At 42.3% G+C, this 25,296-nt stretch overlaps 1 protein-coding gene across 2 annotated transcripts; it reads left to right on the plus strand.

Moving 5' to 3' along the window:
- The first annotated feature begins 738 nt into the window (after window positions 1–738).
- On the plus strand, window positions 739–6,573 carry si:ch211-214j24.15 (GTPase IMAP family member 8). 2 transcript variants are annotated; one of them, XM_062409068.1, is made up of 5 exons: window positions 739–873; window positions 1,464–2,144; window positions 2,897–3,601; window positions 3,775–4,407; window positions 5,116–6,573. In XM_062409068.1, exons 1-5 carry the CDS (start codon window positions 849–851, stop codon window positions 5,883–5,885), a joined length of 2,814 nt encoding a protein of 937 aa, XP_062265052.1. In that variant the 5' UTR covers window positions 739–848; the 3' UTR covers window positions 5,886–6,573. The 2 variants fall into 2 exon arrangements, with proteins under 2 accessions (XP_062265052.1, XP_062265053.1); XM_062409069.1 differs by having other exon boundaries at window positions 5,446–6,573.
- The last annotated feature ends 18,723 nt before the right edge of the window (window positions 6,574–25,296 follow it).

The following is a 25,296-nucleotide window of genomic DNA, read 5'->3' on the forward strand; positions in this document are numbered from 1 at the left end:
AAGGCCCTCTGCTTTTCTCTCTCTTGACCCCCTTCTGTCGGAGCCACCCCCTGCTGTCTTCCTCCATGATCAGATCCCTCCTTAATGGTCACAATTTATAATTTTGGCATATTGTCCATACTGCAAATCTACTTTATTGCTCTGCCATGCACACAGACATCTATTGTGTTGATGGCATGCTTTCATAAATTATCTTTGCATGCATGGGTAATATGTGTCATCATATAAAGGTCAGATCAGACAATCAAATCTTGTGTCTGTGTTGATCATTGACTCTTTCATGTGAGAGAACTCACACCTTCTTCTTTCCAAGAACCCTGACGCATGTGCACACTTACCCTTCAGAACCTGGGCTAGATCCTGATAGTGAACTCCGGTTCAAAAGCTCAATTTTTGCTATTCACAAAACCTGTTGGCCTTTAGCCCCTGCTCTTAGTTATCATAGTGTGATTATTTTCCCTTGTGGCCCTCAGACACTCTGGAGACATGTCCAGGGACCTCTCGTCCAATGTCAGATAACCAGTTGCAGCCCAGAGGAAAATAAATTGTACACTTTAGAAATTAAACTCTCTCTCTGACAATGGGTTGTAAATGATAAATGCTGCTCTTTACGTTTCTCTTCAGAGTGGACTATCGACTTGCTGCTGAGAGGTGTGGTTCTTCCGAGTCCACTGCATGTGCCTGATTACTCATTTCAAACAACCTTTAGACTCATAAACCCATAAAACTCAAACTTTGGCTTCCACTCTTGCCGAAGCAGCTCAGTTTTGCTCACAAAGGAAAAGGGAACACGGACGCTACACGAGTGAATAATAACCAAACTTCTCATAGACTAATCAGAATGTGAGATGGCAACCAGTGAGCTGTCAGCATGTAAGTTTTATTTCCTGATCTACAATAACAGCACTATATATTATGTATTGATTTGCAACTTATATAGTTGATTGTGATTATCCTGACACTACATCATAATAGTTTTTTTTAAATATTGTTTTACAATGGACAGAGCATTATATGATATCAGGAGTTAAGCCCAATGACAGCCGAGCTTCCTCATGTCTCATTCCAGAGATGAGAGGTGAAACGTGTTCAAGAAATACTTGAATATCCAGTTGCCTATTAGCATATATACAACTGCTGAAGACATTATTTAATACACAATGAATAGTACTGAAGCTAATGCCACTTTTCAAAAAATAGAATCAAGAGATTATTCAATTAGATTATTTTCTCAATTAGTTGATAAAGACATAAAAGAACACAGCAAATACTGTATTTACATTTAAGTAATTTAGTTACAGTTTTGAATGTTGATATTTAAACTTAAAGAGGTCAAATATTCACATTTCAGAAGCTGATGTGAATGAGAATTTATCAATGCCTCGATACAAGCCATTGGATTTTAGGCAGTGCGGTTTCTTCTTTTCCTCCTTGTTTATTAATGTCTTTTTCCTTTTTTTTAGGGGATGGATGTTATACATCACAGTTAAAGATCGTCCTTCTTGGTGGCAGAAACTCTGGAAAAAGCTCTGTAGGGAACTTCCTTCTCGGAAAAGAGGAGTTTGTCACCAAAGAGAGGACCACCTGCTCCCGGAGGCTGGGCATGGTGGCCGGACGGTGGCTCACAGTGGTGGACACCCCCGGCTGGTGGTGCGACTTCAGTGCTCAGGACACATCTGAGCTGGTGAAGAGGGAGATTATAAGCAGCGTGTCTCTGTGCTCACCAGGCCCGCATGTATTTCTAATCACCATCAAGGCGAGCTCGGCCTTCACAGAGAGGCGACGGCGGGCGGTGGAGGAGCATGTGGCCCTGCTGGGTGAGAGGGTGTGGAGTCACTGCATGGTTGTCTTCACCTGCACTGACAGGATGAAACCCTCTGAAACAGAGGAGCGTGCACAAACAGAGGCTCTCCGCTGGCTCAGTGAGAGGTGCGGTCAGAGGAGTCACAGTGTTTACCTGAGTAATAACACTGAGGTCACAGAGCTGCTGGAGGAAATACAGAAACTTGTCAGAGGAAATGGAAACAGGGAGTTTGAAATGCAGGAGAACATTTTACAGGCGACTGAAGAAGAGAAGAGAAGAGTGGAGGAGAGAGCTCAGAGGAGGTCGATGAGGGTTAAAGAACATAGATCTCTCATGCAAGGTGAGATTCAAAGGTGTGTGTGTGTGTGAGTGTCTGTGTGTCCCCTTTAGTTTTTCATTTGCAGGTAGAGCAGAAAATTAGCATGACTAGTTGGTTATTTCAAATTTATTTAATTTTATTTCTATCATATATCTATTGTTTAAGTATTTTATTACTATATTCTCCGAATATGAAAGTAAAAACAAATCTAGATAAATATAGTTAAAATATTTGTTATGTTTTCCGATACCTTGGCTATGGTACCTGTCACCATATCTCTATGTTCCAGAAGGTATGAACTTTAAAACATTCCGTCATTTTTAAAAGCACAGGGCTTTGAAAGAGGCCCCAGCTAACCCGCTGCGGCCCCATTTAACACACTGGGCCCCCAGCTTACACGCTGTGGCCCTAGCTGACACGCTGCAGCCCAATTTAACACACTGGGCCCCCAGCTAACACGCTGTGGCCCTAGCTAACACGCTGTGGCCCTAGCTAACACGCTGCAGACCCATTTAACACGCTGGGCCCCCAGCTAACACGCTGCGGCCCCAGCTAACACGCTGTGGCTCCAGCTTCATTTTGACCAAATAGATAAATTATTCTCACTCTTTAAATCTTTCTGAAAGTGTGAAATCCTCCCTGACACCCCTGCAGCTCGTGGTTTCTTAACCCGCAATCATCCAATCTACATGCTATGAAGAAAATATATTGAATATAAGTCAGAATGAACACCAGCTGCTTCCGAATCTGCATGTCCACTTTCATCCTTTCAGAGAGGCTGCGACCCATCACTGACATCCGGATTGTGCTGGTGGGAGCAAAGGGTTCTGGGAAGACTTCAGCACTTAACACTATCCTGGGCAGGGACAGCACTCAGCCACTCAGGAGAACAGCTCAGTGTGTGGTTGATAAGGGAGTGGTGTTCGGGAGACATGTGACCGTGGTGGACACGCCGGGCTGGTGGATGAACTACTTCTGTAACGAGAGCACCATCTTTGACCTGAGGGAGCTGGTGCTGAGTCCGTCTCTGTGTCCTCCCGGGCCCCAAGTCTTCCTGCTGGTGGTACGCGTGGACAGGGCCTTCACGGAAACCTACAGGAGAGCGGCGCAGGAGCACCTCCAGCTGATCAGCGAGCACATCTGGAGTCGTGTCGTCCTGCTGCTTAGTTTCGCGGACTGGCTTGGGGGCACGACCACTGAGCACTACCTCGAGAGCGAGGGGGAGCCTTTGCGGTGGCTCGTGGAAAGATGCGGCAACAGGTATCACGTTCTGAACAATAAAACCACAGGAGATGGATTTCAAGTCAGAGAGCTGATTGGGAAGATTGAGTTGTTGCTTGCTGGGGGCGAGCAGTATTATGAAATAGAGAGGAACTTGATGGAACAGATGGAGGTGAAGATGAGAGGGGAGAATGAGAGAGCCCAGGAGAGACTAATGATGAAGGAGAAACACAGGCAGATGGCGAAATCTCAGCTGGGTGAGTTAACTACATTTAAAAGTGATAAACAGAGTCAGCATGTCAGTTTCTCTTATTTAATAGACAATATTCTATTTAGCTGTTGACATGTTCTTTGGCATATTGGATTTTTGGATGCAATTCAACCCCAAAGAGTTTGTTTGGCATGTTTCTTTAAAACTTCTTTCCAACAGGAAAGCTCAACCCTCTCCCACAAATGAGGATGGTTCTCTTGGGTGGCAAGAAAACCGGCAAGAGCTCCTGCGGAAACACAATCCTGAGCAGAGAGTGCTTCCACACGGACGCACAAACCACTTCCTACACTGAACAACACGGAGAAGTCAGTGGCAAGATGGTCACGGTGCTTGACACACCAGGTGGCTTCTCTGTGACCTCTGACCTCCTCGGGGCTCCTTCATCCTGCGCTATCCTGCTGGTGGCTAACGCGAGCTGCTCCTTCACAGATGCCCACAGGGAGGACTTGGAGAAACAGCTGGAGGCAGGAGGAGGCCAGATGTGGTGCAGAGCCCTGGTGCTGTTCAGCCACGGTGACTGGCTGGGCGACACAAGCATCGAGCAGCGCATCGAGAGTGAAGGAGAACCGCTGCAGGGGCTGGTGGAGAAGTGTGGGAACAGATATCATGTCCTGAATAATAAAGACCTGGGGGATGGAGCTCAGGTTAATGGGCTGATGGAGCTGATGGAGGAGATGTTGGCTGAACAGAGGCGCGCGGCTCTTCACCGAGGTGATCACATGTGGGAAAGTGTCTCTGCGGCATGTGGGCAGGAGCCACACAGTAAAAAAGATTTAAAGATGTCCTGTGACTGTAAGTAAAGCTTGCTTGTTTTAGTGCCTCGGTTCCAGGGCTGGGGTTTCTTAAGGTCATAAGAGAATCTGAGATGTCATGAGCCAATTCAGACACTCGAAACAAACACACCTTTTGTTCCACTGTTACATTTATATTTCTCTCTCTGAGAGGTCTTTAATATTTGCGTTCTCTTCCAGAGGTAACCTCACTTTTCCAGGACTGGATAGATAACACAAATAGTCACTTGTCAAGCGGTTTGAAAAAGGATAATTTGATAAGAACTGAATCATTGCCAAGGGGTCGAGGGAACAAGCTACTTCGTTTGAGGAGGTCACAAGACAGACAAGTCAGGAAACGTCTGATACAATGTGAATACCAAAAGACAAACTAATGATTTCACTGTTGTTTTGAGGGAAACTTAATAATAATACATTGGTTAATGTTCCCTTAAACACTTAACTTACAGAAAACACATGTGGTCATGTCTCTTTTCAATGACTCATAAAATTAGATTATGATTTTCTTTAAGCTAACATTTGCATACAGTACATTCAAAAAGTCATGTCAGGTGAAAGATAGATCAAGTAGGATCTACTTTACAGGTGAGGTGGCCCTCATTTAAAGAGAAACAGGTTCAGGAAGGGTGGAGACTGTATGTTAAAGGATAGGCTGGAATGTTTATAGCTGACATGCGTCATCACAACCGTGTTATTATTTTCTTCACAGCGACTGAATCAGCCACTCCCAAAACACAAGCACCAGGTAACAGCTCAGAAGGGACAAATGCCGGGGGTCAGATAGTGGCAGTACCAGCAGGAGGCGCAAGGGGACAGACCGGATCCTCCGTCCAGGGCCGAGACAGATTCATGTCCATCTTAGTCTCTATGCTCTCTGGTCAAAAAGGACTGAGGTGCACCGCTGCAGGGCAACAGAGATTAAATGTAAATCTGCCCATCTACTCCCCAGCTGCTGATGCTCACAGCCGCCTGATACGGAACGGTGAAAGCCAAGTGTGTCCGTACTCACCCACACATCCAACTATGCTTTTGATTTTAGGTCAAACTCAGAGCGGGATGCTTACAGAGGAAAATGTCTTAAATGTACATTCTCTTGGCTTTCCTGCCCTGAGAGAGCGGACCCTCAGGAGGCTCACGGAGGCAGGAGGCCTGCAGCTGCTGATCGACCAATGGGGCGACAGCAGCCTGGAGGAACTGGAGGCCTTCATAGACGAGTACTTCGAGATGGTGTGGGAACAAACCATGGGGTCATGTCAGCCCACCGAGCCCATCCCACCTGCCACGGAGCGGGACACCTTGGTCAGGGAGGTGGGAGAGGAGGAGGTGCTCTCGTCCATAGATAGGAAACTGTCTAAGCTGGAGCTCCTGGAGGAGATCAGGAGCGATCTGATAAAGCTGAAGGAGAGTCTGGAGCAGAGCTGGAGGGTCATACAGGAACTCAGAGACAAACATGAACAAGACCCCAACAATTTATGTTAATACAGAGTACTTACATAGTACTGACTGTTATTTATTATTCAATTATCATTTCACTTGGAGTATTGCTTTAATTGATTCACATTAACAATGTAAATATATACGTTATATTGATCTATTATTATATGTCAATAAGATAAAACTGTATTGAACCTGTGGAGAACATTTTACAAGCTACCCAGCAGTATATAAATTGTATATTATGTTATTGGAATGTATATTGATGTGTATATCATTTTGATTTTGGAGCTGGTAAATTATTCTGAAAGGGGCCATTCTGCATAATGAGTACTATTAATATTGGCACATTAAATATATTTGATGCCTGTTAAATACAGGACTTTACAGATTGTATTTCTACACAGTGGTAGTTGTGCTTCATTAAATGATTTTAGAACTTCTGTGGTTGCGTTATGACATTTCTCCACAGGGGGGAGCTCTTGTATAAGAGTGGGTGGTATTATACTGATCCACCAAACTACATTTGTTTTTCCTAGAACTCTTTGGATGGATTAAACGAAGTATGTCTTGTGGTTTGTTACAGCACCAAATACCACACAGAAGAAAGCAAACTATAACTATTTTCCTCCAAATATGCACCATATACACAACAATACATGATAAAAAATTGTTTTCTTTGTTGAGATTTGTTAAGTTGTTTTGCCCTAAATCTCAGATTCTGAGCATGTATTGAGCATTTATTAAACAGTGTTTCAAAAAACTTGCATTTCAGCCATGGCATAGTTTTAACATAAATTACAAAAAAGATTATTTTAAGATTATATGGACAACTGAACTCTAGACATTAACCTGCTGCTAAAACAACCTCCACTGATACGTTTTCCATAAGAGTTTGAAACCTGGCTGCAGGGATTCACTCCCATTTGGCCACAAGAGCTTTAGTGCAATAAGCATTAGGCCTCTGCATAGGTCGGTCAATTTTTTCCACATTAAATGGAGAAAACCATTTCTTTATGGACGTCCCTGCTTGGAAAACGAGCATTAAACAAGAGACTGAAAAGGATAAGAAGGACAGAGGCCAGTAAATAATGATTAAAAGACCATAAATTAAGGTTTTAACCACAGCAGTCTGCAAAAATATTGTAAAGTGCCTGTGATATAAAGATGCATGTGCAATATTCTGAATTGTGGGTTCCAGAAATAGCGAGAGATCTTTAAGAGGTTTAACTGGTAGAAGGTTGATAAGGGAGACAGACTGGAAACCAAACACAAATCGTTATAGGAATTTGGCAACACAGTCAGTGGACATAACTAGGGATGATGAACTCAAAATGTGAAAACAGAAGTTATTATCTGACGGAAGTCATCACCAGCAATACTCAAGATGAGGACACACACGTTTCACACAGTTTGAAAGGGAAACTCAAAATTATGGTACAAGGACGAAGATACAGGATCAAAATATCAAAACATAGTTCATATATTTTGGAAAAATACAGGTAAAACTAAAGCTGAAGAATATCTTGTATAATTAACAGTGGAAGAGTTATTTGTTTCACGATAAATCCCTCCCCTTTACTATTAAATGATTCCCTGCAGGTTGGCAGTTTCTTGCACAAGCGTGAAAAGGCCAAAACTCATAATTTTTTCTGTGTGTGTCTTCCAGTTTAGAGTCAAACGCTTTCACCTTCAGGAATCTGACAGTCGCTGAAATCAGGAAGTCGATGCGGACGACCGTTTTCTTTGTAGAGGAAACAGACAATCTGTGCCGCTTCTGTTCAAAGCTCTTTCTCCAGGATTTATCAAGTGAGTCATACAAACACACACACACACACACACACACGCGCACACACGCACAATCGCACACACGAACAAACACAATAGGGCTCTGGCAGAGTAAACAGTATGAAAGTCCACTTCTGTCAAGGATGATTTTTTAAATCCCAGCAAATCAAAATGTATGGTAACATCAGGAGGTGGGCGTCGAAAAGGTAAAGTTGCTTGATCCGGTTTGCTGTTTCAGACGCGTGTACAAACAATGATGAAATGGGGAAATATCTGACGGCATCTGTTTGTCTATTTATAGCCTTGTATGAGTGTGCAGGGGTCTAATGTTTTCATTTCTCACAGCCAGCGTCTCAGTGTTTTCCATCACTTCCATTAAAGCTGCGTTGTGCAACTTTGCCCGTTGCTGACTCCACACGGTAGAGAGAGATAACTGCTTGAAAAATTCAAACGACAACAAACTGACAACATGTGAACGTGACGTCAGTGAACTCAACGCAGGCCGCCTGCATTGTGAGGCTTTATACATTTCACTCACTGCAGTTTAGGAGTTTGGATTTTGCAGCTTGGGTGTCACTGCCCCTTGTGAGCGGAGAGGAATTAAAAATGACTTATGTTGAGTCATAATCACAAACTCTGTCTCAGTTCACGGGCCGCGTCCTTCAAAGGCGGCATTTGAAGACTGATTGCATCACAGCAGCGTGACAAGGCTGTCCAATTTCCAAGGCTGCTTCAAATGAGGCAGACAAATGTGTCCTTCCATCCCCGAGACACAAAGGCTCCAATGGGTGGATTCTTCCCGGCCCAACCTATCCCAGGATTCATTGTACTTCAGTGAAGTGTCGTAATGACGAGTTAATAGCACCAGCAAGCGATGACACATCCAGAGTATCACGCTTAACTCGACCAAACAGCTCATGGCACACATGGTGAAAAAACCACAAGGGTCATTAAAACTTACTCGACATGTCCAACTTCAGCTCTGTTGCCTGGCAACAGCAGTAAGGGTGGGACCAGCTGGTGGAGCTGGTCACAGAAAGCCATAGTAGACCAGGCCATCTCTTTTCGGCCTTCGCAGTTTACTTGGCCTAATGAGGAGATGGTCTTTGTGGGTCAGGTAGACCACGTTCTCCGAAGGCTGCCGCCCTTTAATTCAGACACAGACATAGACTGTATATAAAGATGGACGACATGACGGCTCCCAAAAAGTAAGGCCAAAGCATTTGAATCGCCCCCTGGTGGCTGGCTGCACTACAGTCAGTGGATGGGACATGGTGCAAACTAAAACGTCAAATTACACGTCAAATATCTTGATTTTTGGTAGTTGTTATAATACTGATGTATGTCAAATGGTCCTGTATGTTTGGTTGTTATGACCTTTTTGCTGCTATAAACACAGGGTGACCCGTCATGATTGACAGCTGAGAATGACAAACGTTTGGTTGGGCGGGTGTCTCGTGGGCCGTCGCTCCTGATGTCTGCTGTGCAGACCCAGGCTTCATCACTGGAAGATGGCAAAGGTTATTTTCAGGACACTTTTGCTTCATTTCTAGATAGTGGGAGGAAATGCAGATATACAATGTATAGTCAAAATTATGACAGAACAAGCCAAAGTTGGAATTTCTAGAAAATAAAAATACCAAGTAACTAAGTCAAAGGTACAAGATAATATGTAGATGTTATTTAGGGAATAATCTGGTGCATCCAAAAATGATATTGTTTTGATTTTAGCTTTAAAACTGTTCCTCTTATAGTTGTACAAATGAACAGCCACAGTATCCTGGAGTTGAAAAAAAATCTCAGAAGGTTGGAAACCAGGAAAAGGACAGAGGACGGAAAGATCAATTGGATGCATTATAGCAAAGGAGTGATTTGTTGGCCATTATGGTTTATTTATCTCTGCCAGTCTTCATCAAGAGCCTTTCTCCTTTTTGCATTATATCTCTATTTATAACATAAGTCGCTCGATCCCCCTCTCCCTGCGCTCTTACAATCTGTCTTTCTCTGCTGTCAACATGTCACTGCTCCATTCTGTCCTCCTGCCGTTCATTCTCTCTCTGCCCCTCCTTGTTTTCTATCTCCCATTGTCTTTTTTTTTTGCCGTCCCATTATTTCTGAAGCTCTCCATCCTGTGGTCTCCCCATCCTTCTCTCAAATCAAGTCGTGAGTGCTCAGCCCTCCCCTCTCATTACAGGATTTCTGCAGCCCAGGAGGAGGTGCAGGAGAAAAGGATCCCCCTCCACCCCCCTCCTCGACTGTCTCTCTCGCTGTCATGTTCAGGAGACAACTCTGAGCCGACATCCATCTCCATTAGCGGGACGGCGCAGCGACCAGCGCGACCCCCCACCCGCCACCCTGTATCACGTTTCAGTGCCTGCTATTTTTCCAGGTGGAAAAGAAAGCCAGGCGGAGAGATGGGCAAAGGCAGGGAGAGAGAGAGAGAGAGAGAGAGGGGGGGGGGGGGTGATTTAGACCTGGTGTAAAGGAAGCATCCATCCTCCGCTTCCCTTCATGCTCTGATATGATGAGGCCCCCGGGGGCAGATGTCTGGGACGCGGCATATTGTCGACCAGTGCTTCCCAGCAGGAGGAATGAACTTGTCTGTCCTGTCCAGCCCATAAAGAAAGTCTGAATCATGACCTCACATTGATAGAGATTTTACACACAAATTTCAGGCCCAAATGTATGTTAAGCTACAGAAACAGCTGGATCGGATGACCATGTCAGATCATGGTTGTGTGGTACAGGTTGATTAGAAGCTTAGTTCAGGTCGGAGAGGCTTTAGTGAAGCCGAACAGGCACTGAGGGTATTCAGGGCATCATAGTTAAATTGTTTGGGTGATAATTTCATATTTTACTTTAAAAACCCTTTCGAACCAGAGCCACAGTATTAAATAGAAGTATGGGACTGGTCCAAGTAAAGTCTCCATTCAGTCCAAACAAGTTAAAGCCATTTGAAACCAATTAAGTCAACTCTCTGAAGTACTTAGCGGATCGAGTATTTTGTACTTTTGCTACTTCTTGTTACACTGTCTAGTAGATTAGTTTTGATTTCATATTGTTATTAAAGGTCCAGTGTGTAAGATTTAATGGAAAGAGATCTATACATAAAATATACCTAATGATGTTTTCACTAGTGTGTTTCATCTATATTGTAGGAATTGTGGTCTTGTTTACCCTAGAATGGGACCTTTATATTGACATACTTTACATTAAAATTGGTAGCTCGTCCTCTCTATGCACGTCGTCAGGCTTTTCTTTGAGTTTTTATGGCAACTGAAATTATTTCAGGTTTGGAAGGGGAGGTTGAGGTGAGGGGTATTCAACTGCAACATGACACTTCACCTCGAGATGTCACTAAATACTACACAATGAACCTTTAAAAGACTTTTGTGTGACATTCGTACGTGCAGGTGTCATCACTTACGTGGGCTTCATCTACCTATACTTGACATTGATTGGTTTGTAGAGGGGCGTGCGTCTGACATTGTCGTCTGACATAGAAAAATAAGTATTCTTTCCAATTGAATGAGGAAAATAAAGTAAGTGATTAATTCCATCGCCATTGTAAAGACATTACGGTATTACTACCAACAAAATCAACATTGTTTTCATTTTAATATTTTATCTGGAGGCAGAGACTACAAGTAATCTTTGCTTTTTCTTATTCTATAGTTTGATTTTTTTCTGACATCCGGAATTTTGTCCAGAAGTCTGAAATATCCCCCGAAAACACTGGTCCATAGGCCCCGACCAAACAATTAGGATGGATTCTATACTGGTAATACTAGGATACTACTATATATTAAGTTTTGTCCTCACTGTTAATCCCCAAAACGCGCTGAATAGTTTAGAAAAATAACTACTGAGTTTTTAATTTGATTCTAAACCAAACGTTGGGTCAAAAGGCTACGATGTGTAGCTACACAACCTAGAATCCTTGTGTTATTTACTTTGCTATTTCAAGATTTCACCAGTTCCGCTCTTAAGACTTGAGTGTGTTTGCTTTTAAGTTTTAGGTCAAGTCCTTCAGGTCTGATGAAGTTACCTCAGGAGGCGCTATACATGCAGAAAGATGTCTGGGCTACCTTGTGATGGATAATGGATGGACAGATGTACGGATGTAAATCACAGTCAAGTCGTGCTTATTTTGGTCTCAAGTAGGTGCACTCTTACTGCAGCCAAGTCAGCACTGATTCCAAACAATAATCCATCAGGGCAGCACGGGACATTGATGTGGGAGCGTCTGACCTCGCCGAGACCCAATTACAGCATCACATTTAGCCTGTGGGAGCAATTTCATTGGAATAGTTCAGGAAAAGTCTGAATGGGTCCAGGCTTCAAGCGTGGAGGTGATGGAGGAGTGCGTGTCAGGAGTAAATGAGGTAGATTTGGCTTTATACTACCACCTGGTCTGGACCAGTACAACCCCACACACACAAACACACACAAACACATTCCAGGTCTCCCCTCTTCCATCTTCCCATATTCACGTCTGTCATTGCACCCCATCAGGATATGCCGGGTCACGGAAAAACCTCAAGGGCAAAGTTCAGGAAACAATTAAGGAAAATAACTGCACACTAGTGGCCCGAATTCCAGCTTCATTTTCAATATGTGTCTGTTTCTCAGAAGGTCCCACTCGTTAAATCATTAACCCCACAACTAGAGACCACAAAAGAGGAAAAGCAACACAGTTGCATGTGAAAAATTTCGACAACATCTGCTTCGCAAGTGGCTATTAGAAGAGTGCTATTACAGGATGAGTGGAGAGCCCCCTGTAAATCAGCCGAGGCTTACTGGGTTTGGTTTGACCCTGAAGTCGACTTCACCTTCAGACGCCCATCTCCCAACAACGGCCGACGTGGCAGAATGCTTTCACAGCACTTTAGCGCTGCAATATGTCAGGAGCACTTAAATAAGATATATATCATAGAAGTTCTAAAACAGCATAACCGCTCAGGACTGCTTTATGACAGCTAAGCATTAAAACCGGGGAATTATTATTTGGACTTAAAGATACATCAGAATATTTGATTAAATTTTTATTCAAGTATGCTCAGTGTTTCCCAACCTGCAGACCTTGGTTATTGGAGCTCAAAATATGAACTGACATCAGGAAATTAGCTTCATGGCTTTAATGTCTGTCAGTTCACCACTTTGTTCTAGACCGAAACATCTTAACAATAACCACGGCTATAGTATTTGTGTGCAAGCATGTTAGCAGTAATATTTAGATTGAAATACTAACCTTAGTACAGCCCATGAACTGTATACGAAGATGGATGTCAATACAAAAGTGAAGCCAATGCATCTTGGTCACCCTTGTGGCTGGCTGAAGTACTGTTGACAACTCCTCCTCCTCCGTGTTTGTCGATGGGGCATTCACCAAACTGTAAAGTCGAAGATGTTTATTTTAGTAACTTCTTTTCACTCCGTTGTTTATAAGTTTGGTTTTAGTTTTTGATTTGATTTTACAAAAAACAGGGTGACATGCCATGATCGACAGCTGCGACTGATTCACGATTGGTCGAGCGCTTGTATCGACTAGACCTTGTAACCACACCCTCTTCCCTGATTAATAATGCAAAGACTCTGGCTCCATAGTTGGTACGAGATGGCAGCGGTTGTGTTTGGGCAAATTATTTCTGGATAGTCTATGATTTCAACTTTTGTTTTTTGAGGGTGAGTTGATTGATTATCAGATAAGATCAGGTTTGATTTAATTTGCCGTATAACATTAACATACTGACAGAAGTTATTTTATAGATGCGAGCATCTATGAATTTAGTCTACCATTGATACGATCTTTAACATCATATTTGGATGACTGACTTTAATTGTTTGTAGCTATGCGATACTGCAGCCAGTCTTTTCCCTGAGGAGGAGAATGTACGGTTGACTGGAGGAATCTGAGCTCTGTGGCTTGAATGACAACAACATAAAGGGATGTGAAGAGGTTATTGGGATGCAAGTTGCTTTGTGGGAGATATGTGATGGTGCTCGCTGGAAAACAAGATATTCTAAAAGAAAATAAGAATAGAAAAAAAACAGTGTCGAATGAATTCAGATTTTATGTTTACAGCCGAGATTGATAGCGTATGTGCACTTAGACACACACACACACACACACACACACACACACACACGCACACAGTGAGGGTTTATTTTCTCTATGTTGAGGATTTCCAGGACATTAGCAGGCAGCCATCTACGCTGGTTGAGTGTAAGATGGAGAGTAACCCCCCAGGGTTACGACCCCCTATCACAGCCAATGAGACGAAAAGCACAATGGTAAAGTAGAGTAAAGCAAACACAACCTGACTGCACACCTAACAAACACACAGATAAACACGCACAAGTCTAGTAACATTTATGGCCTGAAGCAATAACATAAACTACAATCAAGGCTTGAAAATACTGACAAGCACTCAAACTCTAGAGCCAAATGGATTCATGTGCTGAATGATGTGAGTAAAAGCCCTTATTACTCAATATTATCTCATGGTATTGAGCTGTTTGTGGAAGTCCGGAGCTCAGGAAGATCCCATTCTAGAAGAAGAGGATGCTTGGTATAAGGTAGAGGAAGGGGATCGGGTTATCTGGGATCGCTATTCAATACTATCCAACCAACGAATCGCATTACTCCCCTTTTCTGTTTCCCGGTTGTCAATACTCATCCTCATGTCGCCCCTTTTACCACCGTCCCTCTCTTCTCCTCTCCTTCGCTCTAAACACCTCTTTTCATTCGTTCCAATTTCCCTCCTGGCCTCACTCTTGGATCGCTCACTCGTCTGCACGATGTTCGCCTCTGTCCAGGGGCTCAAGAGGTCAAACATCAGTGGCCTTTATGATCCCAGTATGCTCATGCAGCCCAAAGGAAGATGGACATAAGCTCCTGAGACATTATGCCTGCATGAGGACAAATTTGTGCAAGGCACGTGAAATGCCAACGTCTCCGCCTGCAGGGGTATTATGCAAATGTTCTGTTGCTTCTATTTATGCAAACAACCAGAATATAATTGCAGTTCTCCAATCTGAATATATTTGAATCACAATTTTTGCATCATAATAGAAGCTTTTCTTATTGATGCTGAGGAAACAGCAATATTTATCCACTGATGTCCTTGATGCACCCTCATAGAGCGGGGAGCGGCACCTTGACAGACATCAAGATTTAAAATCACACTAACTCATCAATATTCCATCGCCATCACCTGACATGAAGCAGCTCATCCATTTGGCTGATTACAGTGGTTAGCCTCACCACGAAGAGGACGGAGAAAAGTGGGCAGGAAAGCAGATAAGAAGTATCTCTCTCCATTACAGGGAATCGTAAATGGCTTTATCTGAGGCGGCGCTTCACTTCACTCCGAGGAGAGAGAAACTGTGTTATTACTTGCAGATGAAAGGACGCTCTCCAATCCATTTTGGAAATGTGTCTTTATTGTCGTTTTCGCGAAGAACAAAATGAAGACGATGACAATGACAGTTAATTTTGAAATACTCCCTGGAGACAAGTAAAAGGAAAGATGAAGGAGTGCAATCAGGAGGCCATTTATTTCCCCATTACAGTACGATCAAAGCATCATCCAGTTCTGTCTACAATCCTGCCCGCTGTCGAGTGAAGCTGCTTGCGTGCATATGATGGCTGCTTCTGGAATCCTGCATCCATTAGGACTGCTGCTCAGAAGTCAATGCCACTTGATGCAGTATGCACATGAAGAGTAGGGGCGGCGTAGAGGCAATACGGGAGGTATGAAGATAGGGTAATGGACCAGGTGATTGGTATTTTTCACAATGAAAAGCATGCTTGTCAAAACAGCTGATGAAAGGTTAGTACCAATTTAAAGGTTCACATGGAAATAAATGGAAACAAGTCAGAGTTGGTTACATCAATGCACAGCAGATATGTTGGGAAAAAACAGTGGGGGACGGTGCTGATTTGGATATTTGTCATGGCAGCTCTAAATCTGAACCTATACCTTTATGATATTATATATATTTAAAGTCTTCCTACTTTAACACCCAAAAACTTAAGGTGTGAAGGACAGGGTTAGGGTTAATGTGAGCCTGCAGCAGTTGGAGCTGATGGAATCGAAAGGAAAGCATCTTAAGGCAAGTGTGTTTTTGCTACAAAATTATCTCCAGTACACAAAGACAGAATTTAAAAGAGGGAGGATCAAGGAGATTGGTGCTGATGATATAATTTGAGACTGACCAATAGGAATTGCGAGATGGAGCCGCAGGAATGACGTCCCACTAAGACACACACTGAACCAACCAAATACACACACATTAGTCTAAAATGACAACACTACACCTGCAGTTCTATTGGCTGGGTGAATTTGGCAGACTTGACAGGCACAATAAATCCGACAGCAGACAGTACATGAGGAACTGAGCTGGAGTGTAGGAATTCTTTGTGTAAGCACAAAAGTTGAGGACACACAGCAGATTTAAGAACAAGCAGGGGCAGTTTGAATGAGATAATTAAAAAATTTGAGCATGAAATCCATAAGTCTTGCTTGCAACCTGAAAGACCACACACATCAAATCACTAAATAAACCAAATTTGCTGTGCACTTGAACGAAAATCTGTGAGATCAACTTTTCTTATTTTGGTCTATGTCAAGTTCTATAAGTTTTGCGAGATCCCACAAACAAAGTATTCTGGACAAGACCGGTGTTTCGTTGATTAAAGAAGAGGAGCAATGGAGGACGACTTGGAGAGCGGGGTCACGGGTCCCGCCGCTCTGGTACCGGACCCGCTGCTGCTGTCACGGAGGAGTATAATAAATGACCATTTCAATTCATCCAAACTGTCATGATTCATTATTTTAATGCAGGAATTTCATTTTCTTTCTTTTTTTCCCGTGTCCCCTGGGGGGCTCCGTACCCCTCCACTATCATGGAAGAGGCAAGGCTTCTGACCTATACTGCAGCTAGCCACTAGGGGGCAGATGTTGTTGTTTGCAGCAGGCAGGGGTGCACATTGATTGGTCACCTGCAAATCACAGGGCCTACATACAGAAACAAAAAAATTCACACCAGTCTGTAGTTTGAAGAAAACTATTATTTATATATATATATATGTATATATATATAACAGGAGTAGTTTATTTAGACTTGACAATACAAGACAGGACTTATTGGATCTCCAGCCTTGTGAAACCCAACAGGTAGTTTCTGTTTCATCTTCTCAGATTTCGGGAGATCAAACCTGCAACTCTTAATGTCTCCTGTCATAGTGATGACATTTGATTTTCAGAAAAGTGAATCATTTTCTTTGTTTGTGGTGCATAAATGACACAAAAAAAACTCTAAGTTACAATTTTTTTATCACTTTCCTCAATCTCAGAGGATCACTGGGTTTGGGTCAATTGCTTGTGAGATCAGACACTTCACAATTTTCCTACAACATGTTTATTTCTTCTTTCTGAGCCGCGGTGGAAACTCCGGAATCATCTCACCCTTGACCCTTGCACCATGAAAAAATTATTTGAAGAGTAAACAACGAAATGAAGTGAGTGGTTTAAGATGGACATTTGTTGCAGAAACCGTGTCGGTAAAAACGACCTGTATATGTGTTCCTGAACATCAGCTGTGTAAACACAACCTGTCTCCTGCGTCTTACGGGCTTCTGGTTCCCAGGTACTTTAGGGTCAACTGTTCACAGGGGGGGTCACATGTTTTACAACCACGGAGCTTTCATGCTTGTGCCTCCCCATGCAGTGACAGCAGGGGATCCAGGGGGGTGAATATGGAGGTGAACACGCTCCGATCACCAGCTATGTGGAGACAGACACAGGAACAGGGAGAACACAGAAGGATCTTCTTTTTTCTTAACGACTGTACAGGAAAGTAAAGCTGCACCTGCTCAGCGATACTTCCTCTGTATGTCTCTGTCCGATTTTCATGCATAAAAGGATTAGTGTTTAGTGTCTGTATGTGTTGGGTCACTGTAAGCACGCTGAACCATCTCAGGAGAAATATGACTGATGCTTTACTGCTCCTCTGCTGCGTCCTGTGTCTGTCTGGGAATCTGGGAATCATTTCTGACGTGGCATGATCATCTGGGCATGTGTGGATCGGGGCCAAGAGATTTATCAGCCTCGGAATGATCCCTTGTCATTAATGAGTCCTCCTCAAACAGTTCAACAATCTACTGTCACTTGTTTGAGTGCTGGGCATTATGTGCAGAGCTTTTTTTATCAACGGTGTCTTCACTGAAGAGTGAAATCAGATTTTTTTTACATCATCTTACCTGGATAATCTTCCAAGAAGATTTACCGTCAATATTTTTCATGAAATAAAACAGACTTTTCTTAATTTTATTGCTCATGTGTGTGGTTCATATGTAGATTTGATGATTCACCTAAATGATGTTGTTTTTGATAGATTGCATTTTGGCTTTCTCAAAGATCTGTCAAGTAATTGACATCTTCAGATGCTCACAACTTTTCAATTTAAAACTTCTGTGATTCAGCGCGGTAGCAGGAATGAAACGTATGTAGTGCTTTTATTTGAAGACACCTGTGAATGTCTATGTCTACGGCTGGATTCAGCTGCAGACTGCTGCTGTAGTTTATTTAAGGACGTAGAAGGCGATTCAACTGGGATCGCTCTGAATGCTACAGTTTCTTTATTCAATTTTTATCAATATTGAATTTATCTTGTGTCCAAAAGTGTCCAAAACCAGGCACTGCACTTTCTGTGACCACTATGAATACTCATGCCAGGGGTGAGGTTGATTAGATGAACAGTTCACGAGTTATATATACAAAAAAGACAGACGTTTATGGAATAAGTTGGTAGATGAACCTGATTTTGTCTGCAGAGTAACTATACCGTGTAACGATACACAGTTTAAATGCAATTGAGTAGCTCCCATTCAGTATCCTCCTTGGTCAGTTGCCCTGACAGCTCCACTTGTCATTGTTGGGTGGTGTAGGCATAAGTCTCAAGGGATGGTAGGATGTCTCTATCACTTTGGCCAATTCCAGCCCCTTGTTTTTTTCTGGGAGCAGGCCAGTATGACCTCTCATTCAAGGTGATTAAAACCTTTTGGAAAATGATCTTTCCCAGTACTGCACAAGTGTAACTTTACAGAAAACTGTTTAAACAACTACTCATACATCCAAATGAATTAATATAAATAATTTATTATTATATACAGACCCTTTGAATTACTATCACACCTGAGAGTTAAATTTGAATTGCTTAATACTTTACAAGTGGGTACACACAAGCCTGAATAACGACCCAACTAAAGTGATCAGTTACAAAAGGTGTAATAATGGTCAGACACTTCCCATAGCAATCAATCAATCAATCAATCAGAGTTGATCAGATGTGCCCTATTGCTACTTGAGCAAGAGCATTTTCATATCAAACATCATTTACTTCGGATTTAATTTTAGTAATTTTTTTTTCCACTGAACAGAAGTCACTGACAAATCATTTTTTTCATTTCTCCAGCTGATCAGAGTTTTTCTGGAACATATAACATATTTCACGTTGAGATAATTGAATACAAAATGTGTCATTTCCTCCAAATAACTGTTATCTCATGCAGCAATTACAGCTTATCTTTACTCTGGTTGCAGTCTGGTAAATAAACTTCTCGCTCTCGTCTAAATTATAATTCTGATTAGAGAAATCATTTCCAATAAAAACATCAATAATAATAGCAATTTTGCAGTGTGAAGCTGTAAAGTAAAACAAGCCAAGCTGATGCTTGTGATGACCAGAGAGGGTTTACTCTTTATAGAGAATCTACAGTCATGCTGTTACTCTGTGATGGTGCATTGAGCTAAATTTTTATATGAATGGATTGCAGCTGTGTAGTGCCTCATTCGTCAATTTACTCAACACATTTTCAATCACACATCATTCGCACACTGACAGAACAGCCAGGGGTTTAATATCTCACCAAAGAACACTTTAGCATGCAAACTTGAGGGACTGGGGATCGGGCCACCAGCTTTCTGGTCAGCCTGCAAAAATGAAAGCTCAAACTCATTCTATAGTAAAGGTTGTTGGCAAAGTCACAACAAGCAAAGGGTAATCGTGAGTGTCCTAGTCTGCAATCAAGGCTTGTGTCAGACACTGGCAGAAATCACAGCTGAACAGATCAAAAGGGAAAGTCCAAAAACTCGGCAGACGATCAAGCAGGAGAGAAAAAAAAAGCTAGAAAGCTTTGAAAAAATGTCAGAACTGACAATCTGGCAAGGGGTGAGTGTAAATATTTGGCAAATTACAGAGGGGATGTTAATGAGGGAATGTGTAAAGGGTGAGCAGCTGGGTATGGGGTATAAGGCGTGGAGGGAAGCACTGGGGTCAGCGCAGGGCAGGTGGGAGCGGTGAGATTCGAAACCACAGGAACAGTCAGGTTTCATGCAGTTTGTACAGGAGTTGTCCGGTTGACTGACTGACGCACCAACAGGGATATTCCTACAGACAACCCCATGGTGATTATAGAGTATATGTAACAGGACATATGAAACATAGACTGTATATAAAGATGGAATACGCCTTTCCACTTCCTCCCACTATCCAGAAATGAAGCCGAAACACAGGAATGCATTATTTAAGTCTGACCATTAGGGAATGGGACATGGAGCCATTGTAACGAGATCCCACAGACACACGCACTCAAGCCAATCACAAGTTACTCTCATTTGTTAACACCAGACCTGCCGTTCTAGTGGTTGGGTAATTTGACAGACTCGATGCCCCAAACAATTCCAGAGAAGAAGTAAAAAATGCAAGAGCAAAGGAGAAATCAGACAGCAGACATTACCTGGGGACACAGATGTGACATGAGCGCCAGTGGAAGAGCTGAAGCCAAAGAGCAGGAAGTGTAATCGCACAATTTGAGCACAAACGCAGAAAATGTAAGCACCAGCAGGGGCTGTTTGAGTGTGAGTGAAAGGTTTTGAGTGAGAGCATCACAAAATCCGAACATTCAATCAACAAGTTCTGATCGCAAACTGAAAAATTATGCTCTTGAAGATATAAAAAAATGTGCCTATTAAAACAAACTGTGATACCTGACATGACCCAAACCATCTAAAAAACTCACTTTCTAGATCAGTACATGTCCCATCCAGCAACATGGAGGTGATGAGGTTCATCACATATACTTCTGGTAGCCACCAGGGGGCAATCAATAAGTTTTGGCTTCACTTTTGGGGAACTGTCACGTCATTCATCTTTACAAATTCTGTTCTAAGGTAGCTTTACGTTTACATCACAGGCCTCCATTCAGACCTGATCAGCTGCTACTTGGTGCTTTTTGTTAATTTCAGCGTTTAGTTCTTGATTTGTTTCCCTCATTTGCTCCTTAGAAACTTCTCAGAAGTCTGTGCGCCGTATTAACTGTCACACTGTTATTTCTGCTGCTGCTTTCTGACGTCTGCCTCCGACTTGGCACATGTGAGCAGCGTTTGGCTGCAGGTCATCTCCTTCACTGAGGAATGCACATTGGGAGTGCAGCTGAATACGGCCGCAAACAAAGCTTTGAACGAGCACAGAACAGATGAGCGGGGAGACTGCCTGATTTCCTGCTTGGATTTCGCGTGGAGCTGTGTTTCCAATAAATTGCTCCTGAACTCAAACAGAAAAAAAATCGGGCTTTGTAAAAGTGCAGAGTAAACATGTGTCACTGAAGCACCGAGGGGGGGGGGGGGGGAATCCTTTCACAGACAGAGACACACCCTCCATATGGAAGCGACAGAAGGAGAAATTAGAGCTCATCCTCCTCAGTGCAGTAGTCATTAATTACACACCTACTTTAATTAGCCGCGGTGTTAATCTTTGCTTAAGGAATTCACTTAGCACTGCCGCAGAGTGAAGCGAGGCAGTAAAATCATTGGCCGTTTTTCTTAGAAAATGTCACACAGCCTTAAGAATTGTACGGATGCTGGCACACCCTCATTTCTTTATATGTATTGGCAGGAAGATGTTGTTCTGTGTCGGGAAGCCACAGGAAGGAGCAACCACTGCCGCCGTGTTATTGGCCCAAAATTCGAAACCATTGATTACAGCCTGAGGCAGTCAGGAGTTTTAACATCAGAATGCACAGCTGGTATTTATAGTATCTGTTTTACATAAAAACATGTGACACGTGTATTTATTTATTTTTTATAGGAAACGTGCTCTGGCTCCTGTAATATTACCGTAACAGGGTCGGTTAAATGGCTCTGATGGGGTCATCTGCTTAAAAATCCATTTTCATTCTCCTCTTTGAACCCTCTGATACTCGAGCTATTCAGAGTTAAAGTTAACCAAGGAGAAAAAAACAACAACCATGAATATGACAGCGTAAAGACAGGCTGCCAGGAGAAAAGTTTAGGTTCCCCTCGGCGTTGGCTCGGCTCCAGCTCCCAGCTTCTTGTGGTTTATATTTGCAAACGATTTGCGAAGGGTGAGCCCGTCTCCTCCTCGCCGCTGAGTGGGAGCTATAATTCATGGTTTCAGATGTGTAACCAGTCACAGGTGACGTCCTATCCTGTACTTGGCAGCCCGCTCAAAACATCTGGTGTCCACCCTCTCGTCTCGCTGCGACTCCCGCCCCCAAGTAGCTCCCTGGACGCACACTCATCCATAACTTCATACGGAGGCAACGCAGCTCTTGTATCAGCCACAGTCTGTCATTTCCACTGCACTGAGATAAGAAATCACTTTAAGCCCTTTTGTAACATCGCACCAGGGTTCCACACACTCAGTCTTTAAACTTCGGCGGGAAATAGCCTCTTGTCATGAGCAGGCTTATCTGAGTCTAAACACGACAACATCTGTATTTTATAAGATGTGCAATAAAGAGAAGAAATACTGCACCGTCCCACAGTGTATTTACTGGTTTCCTGTAGATCTGAAGCCACATTTAAAAGAAAAAAGAAGTGGTGTTAACCTGGATATTTTTTGTTTTACTTCTGCAATCAGGATGTGAAAAACAGCCAAGAAGTGACTGATTACGTACAGTACCCACAATCCTCAGGATCAAAACAGGCTATTAAAACATGCAGTATAGGATTTTTCCAAATACTGCACTAATTAAATGTTTGTAGGGTTTTATAGGACAACTGCAGTGCAGCTCATGAATATTTTTTTGCGTGTAATTATTTTATTTTTAGGGTTCCAGAAAGTACTGGTACAAAATTAAAAGAATGCAAATTCAATTTTAATTTGAGGAAAACCAGTGACCACCTTCAAAGAACCTTCCAGCTGAAAGTCATCGCTTCGGCCTCCGTCTTTTAATTTGCAGCGTGTCTCAGTCCAAACAACTCACTAACAGGACTGATAACAAACATGCAGGCACTTCAACATCAAACAAAACTACTTCTTCCTTTGCCAGAATACATTTAGGAGTTTAATTGCTCCCATAGTTCCTTTTTGAAAGAATCTGAATCACAATCAGAGAAAAACTTTACAGCTATTAGTCTTTAATGTGGCTCATGAAGCAAACACTGTAAAGACTTAACACATTGAACAAAGATAAATGTAGGAAGTAAGATTGAGAGTAAAAAACGTTTTTATGGGGCTCAGGAGGAAAATAAACCAACCAGGATCTACACTATTCTGTTCCTCACTCGTTGTGTGTGTGTGCTGTAGATAAACACTACAGGAAGCACATTCAGTGTTAATGATCAGCAGAGGGAAATAGATTGGGACATACCAAAGTAAGTATATATTTGATGTATGTGTACCATAGACTGTATACTTGATTAAGTCGATTTATTTGTAGGTACTTAATCCACTACTCATATCAACACATATCTGTACTTTCTACTCAAGCACAATTTTACGAAACATTTTGTTACACGTTTTTAATAGTATTAAATGAATAACAAAAGGGGAATTGATCCACTGATCCAATCAGAGTGGACTGAAGGTAACATTAGACTACGCCTCCTGCAGCAGTAGCATTACGGATGGATTTGAAAGATGCTGAGACTTATGATGTATTAAACTGTGTATTACAGCCTTCAAACATTACCGAATTGGAAAGTCAATTTGTTTCAAGGCACGGACGCTACATGGATGTTATTGATCTGAAAATGACCATTGTGCTTCTCAAAAGTTTTGAATTATGACATACAATTATAATTAGTATTATAAGGGTCCTACACCTGCTGCATCGTAAATTCCTTGTGTTACAACAGCTGCAGTGTAATCAACAACAAAAAACAGGACACAAGGACATTAAGTGTAAGACCCAGAATAATAATGCAAAATAAAAGTGAGCTCAATATTGCACCTGCTCTAAAAACACTTAAAAAGATAAAACACTAAAAGGATATAATGCATAAAAGATGAAACACAAAAACTGGAATTAAAACGTAAAAACCAAGTGGATAATATGCCAAAAAAACTGTGAAGGTTATTGAGATACAAGTCTGATTCAAGCCGTTTCCTTATTTAGTAGTGTGAGGGGCGTTGGAATGAATGAGAGCTTGAAGCAGTTGGTCTTACACACATAATCTGCCTGAAGGTACCCAGTCAAACCCATAGACCAGAATGTGTGAGAGAACCTTCAGAGATGGTCTGAAGAGAAGGGTTGTCCTTTTTACCCATCACCTTCATAGTTTATACCATTTGATCTGAGAGTGCCGAACCATGCTGCCTTTCTGTATCTGAATCAATCAAACTTATTTTACTGGTAGAGCCCACATTCACAAATCATAATTTGTCTCATGGACAACCCTCAACAAGAGTAGGAAAGAACTACCAAAAATTGGGAGAATAAACATTGTAACATGTGAGGGATCCCTCTCCCAGGACGGACATCAGTAAAATAGTAAAGTAAAGTATTTGTACATAGGAAAATGTCTGATAGAGATGAAGGAAGCAGTAATGACAAATTCATTGAGTGGTTATTGTCAGTTTTGGAGTATGTGAGTAGGCGCACTGAGTCTTGTAATCAAAGATAACCATCAGCTACCACCACCATCAGGATCCACCACCTCCATCAGGTTACACCATCATGATGCACCAAATACATATATATATAATCATGATCTATTTATGCTTTCTAGCACTACAGTGTTAAATATCCCCATGACATCGGTGCTCACACCAAGCAACCTGCGCAGGAAGTGAAGCCTTTGAGCTAACTTCCCAGACAGAAAATCTACACAGGCACTTCATTCCAGTTTACAGTCCCGGGTGTATGCCCAGATATTTAAAAGTGCTCAGTTGCTCCACAACTTTGTCACTGATTATCACCGGATCACGGACTCTCCCCTCTCTGGGGTCCAATTTCATCCTTTATTTTTTAAATATTATGATGACTTTCACACCAGTCTTTAAAGGTGTCATTCTCATTCAGTTACATTGCGGAGCAGTCATCCCTGTGCAACAAGCTTAAAGTCCCTGTATCATCAGAAAATGTGAAATGTAATTATTCGTCAGACTGCTCCTGCATTCATTATCGTAGAGTCTCTAGAGTAGAGGAGGGCTCACGCAGCCCTGTGGTACCTGGGCCAGAGTATTAAAAAATGGAAAGTAAGTTATTTACTCTCACCTGCTGGGACCTGTTATTTTAATCTAATAAAGCCATTTTATGATTAAATGATTTACATGCATGTCATTTAACATCTGGACCAATAAGTATAAGACCCAAGCGTAAGCCTTGCAGTTCTCTCAATTCTTGCTGACTGGA

The sequence above is a fragment of the Platichthys flesus genome, chromosome 16, assembly GCF_949316205.1.
Source record: "Platichthys flesus chromosome 16, fPlaFle2.1, whole genome shotgun sequence".
Classification (NCBI taxonomy): domain Eukaryota; kingdom Metazoa; phylum Chordata; class Actinopteri; order Pleuronectiformes; family Pleuronectidae; genus Platichthys; species Platichthys flesus.

What these genes read in the sequence shown, in the direction of transcription:
- si:ch211-214j24.15 (XM_062409068.1), top strand. Translation starts at nt 849, where the DNA reads ATGGCAACCAGTGAGCTGTCAGCAT. An exon ending in ACATAGATCTCTCATGCAAG is followed by an intron (nt 2,145 to 2,896) that starts GTGAGATTCAAA and finishes TCATCCTTTCAG; the next exon opens with AGAGGCTGCGACCCATCACT. An exon ending in TTTAAAGATGTCCTGTGACT is followed by an intron (nt 4,408 to 5,115) that starts GTAAGTAAAGCT and finishes TTTTCTTCACAG; the next exon opens with CGACTGAATCAGCCACTCCC.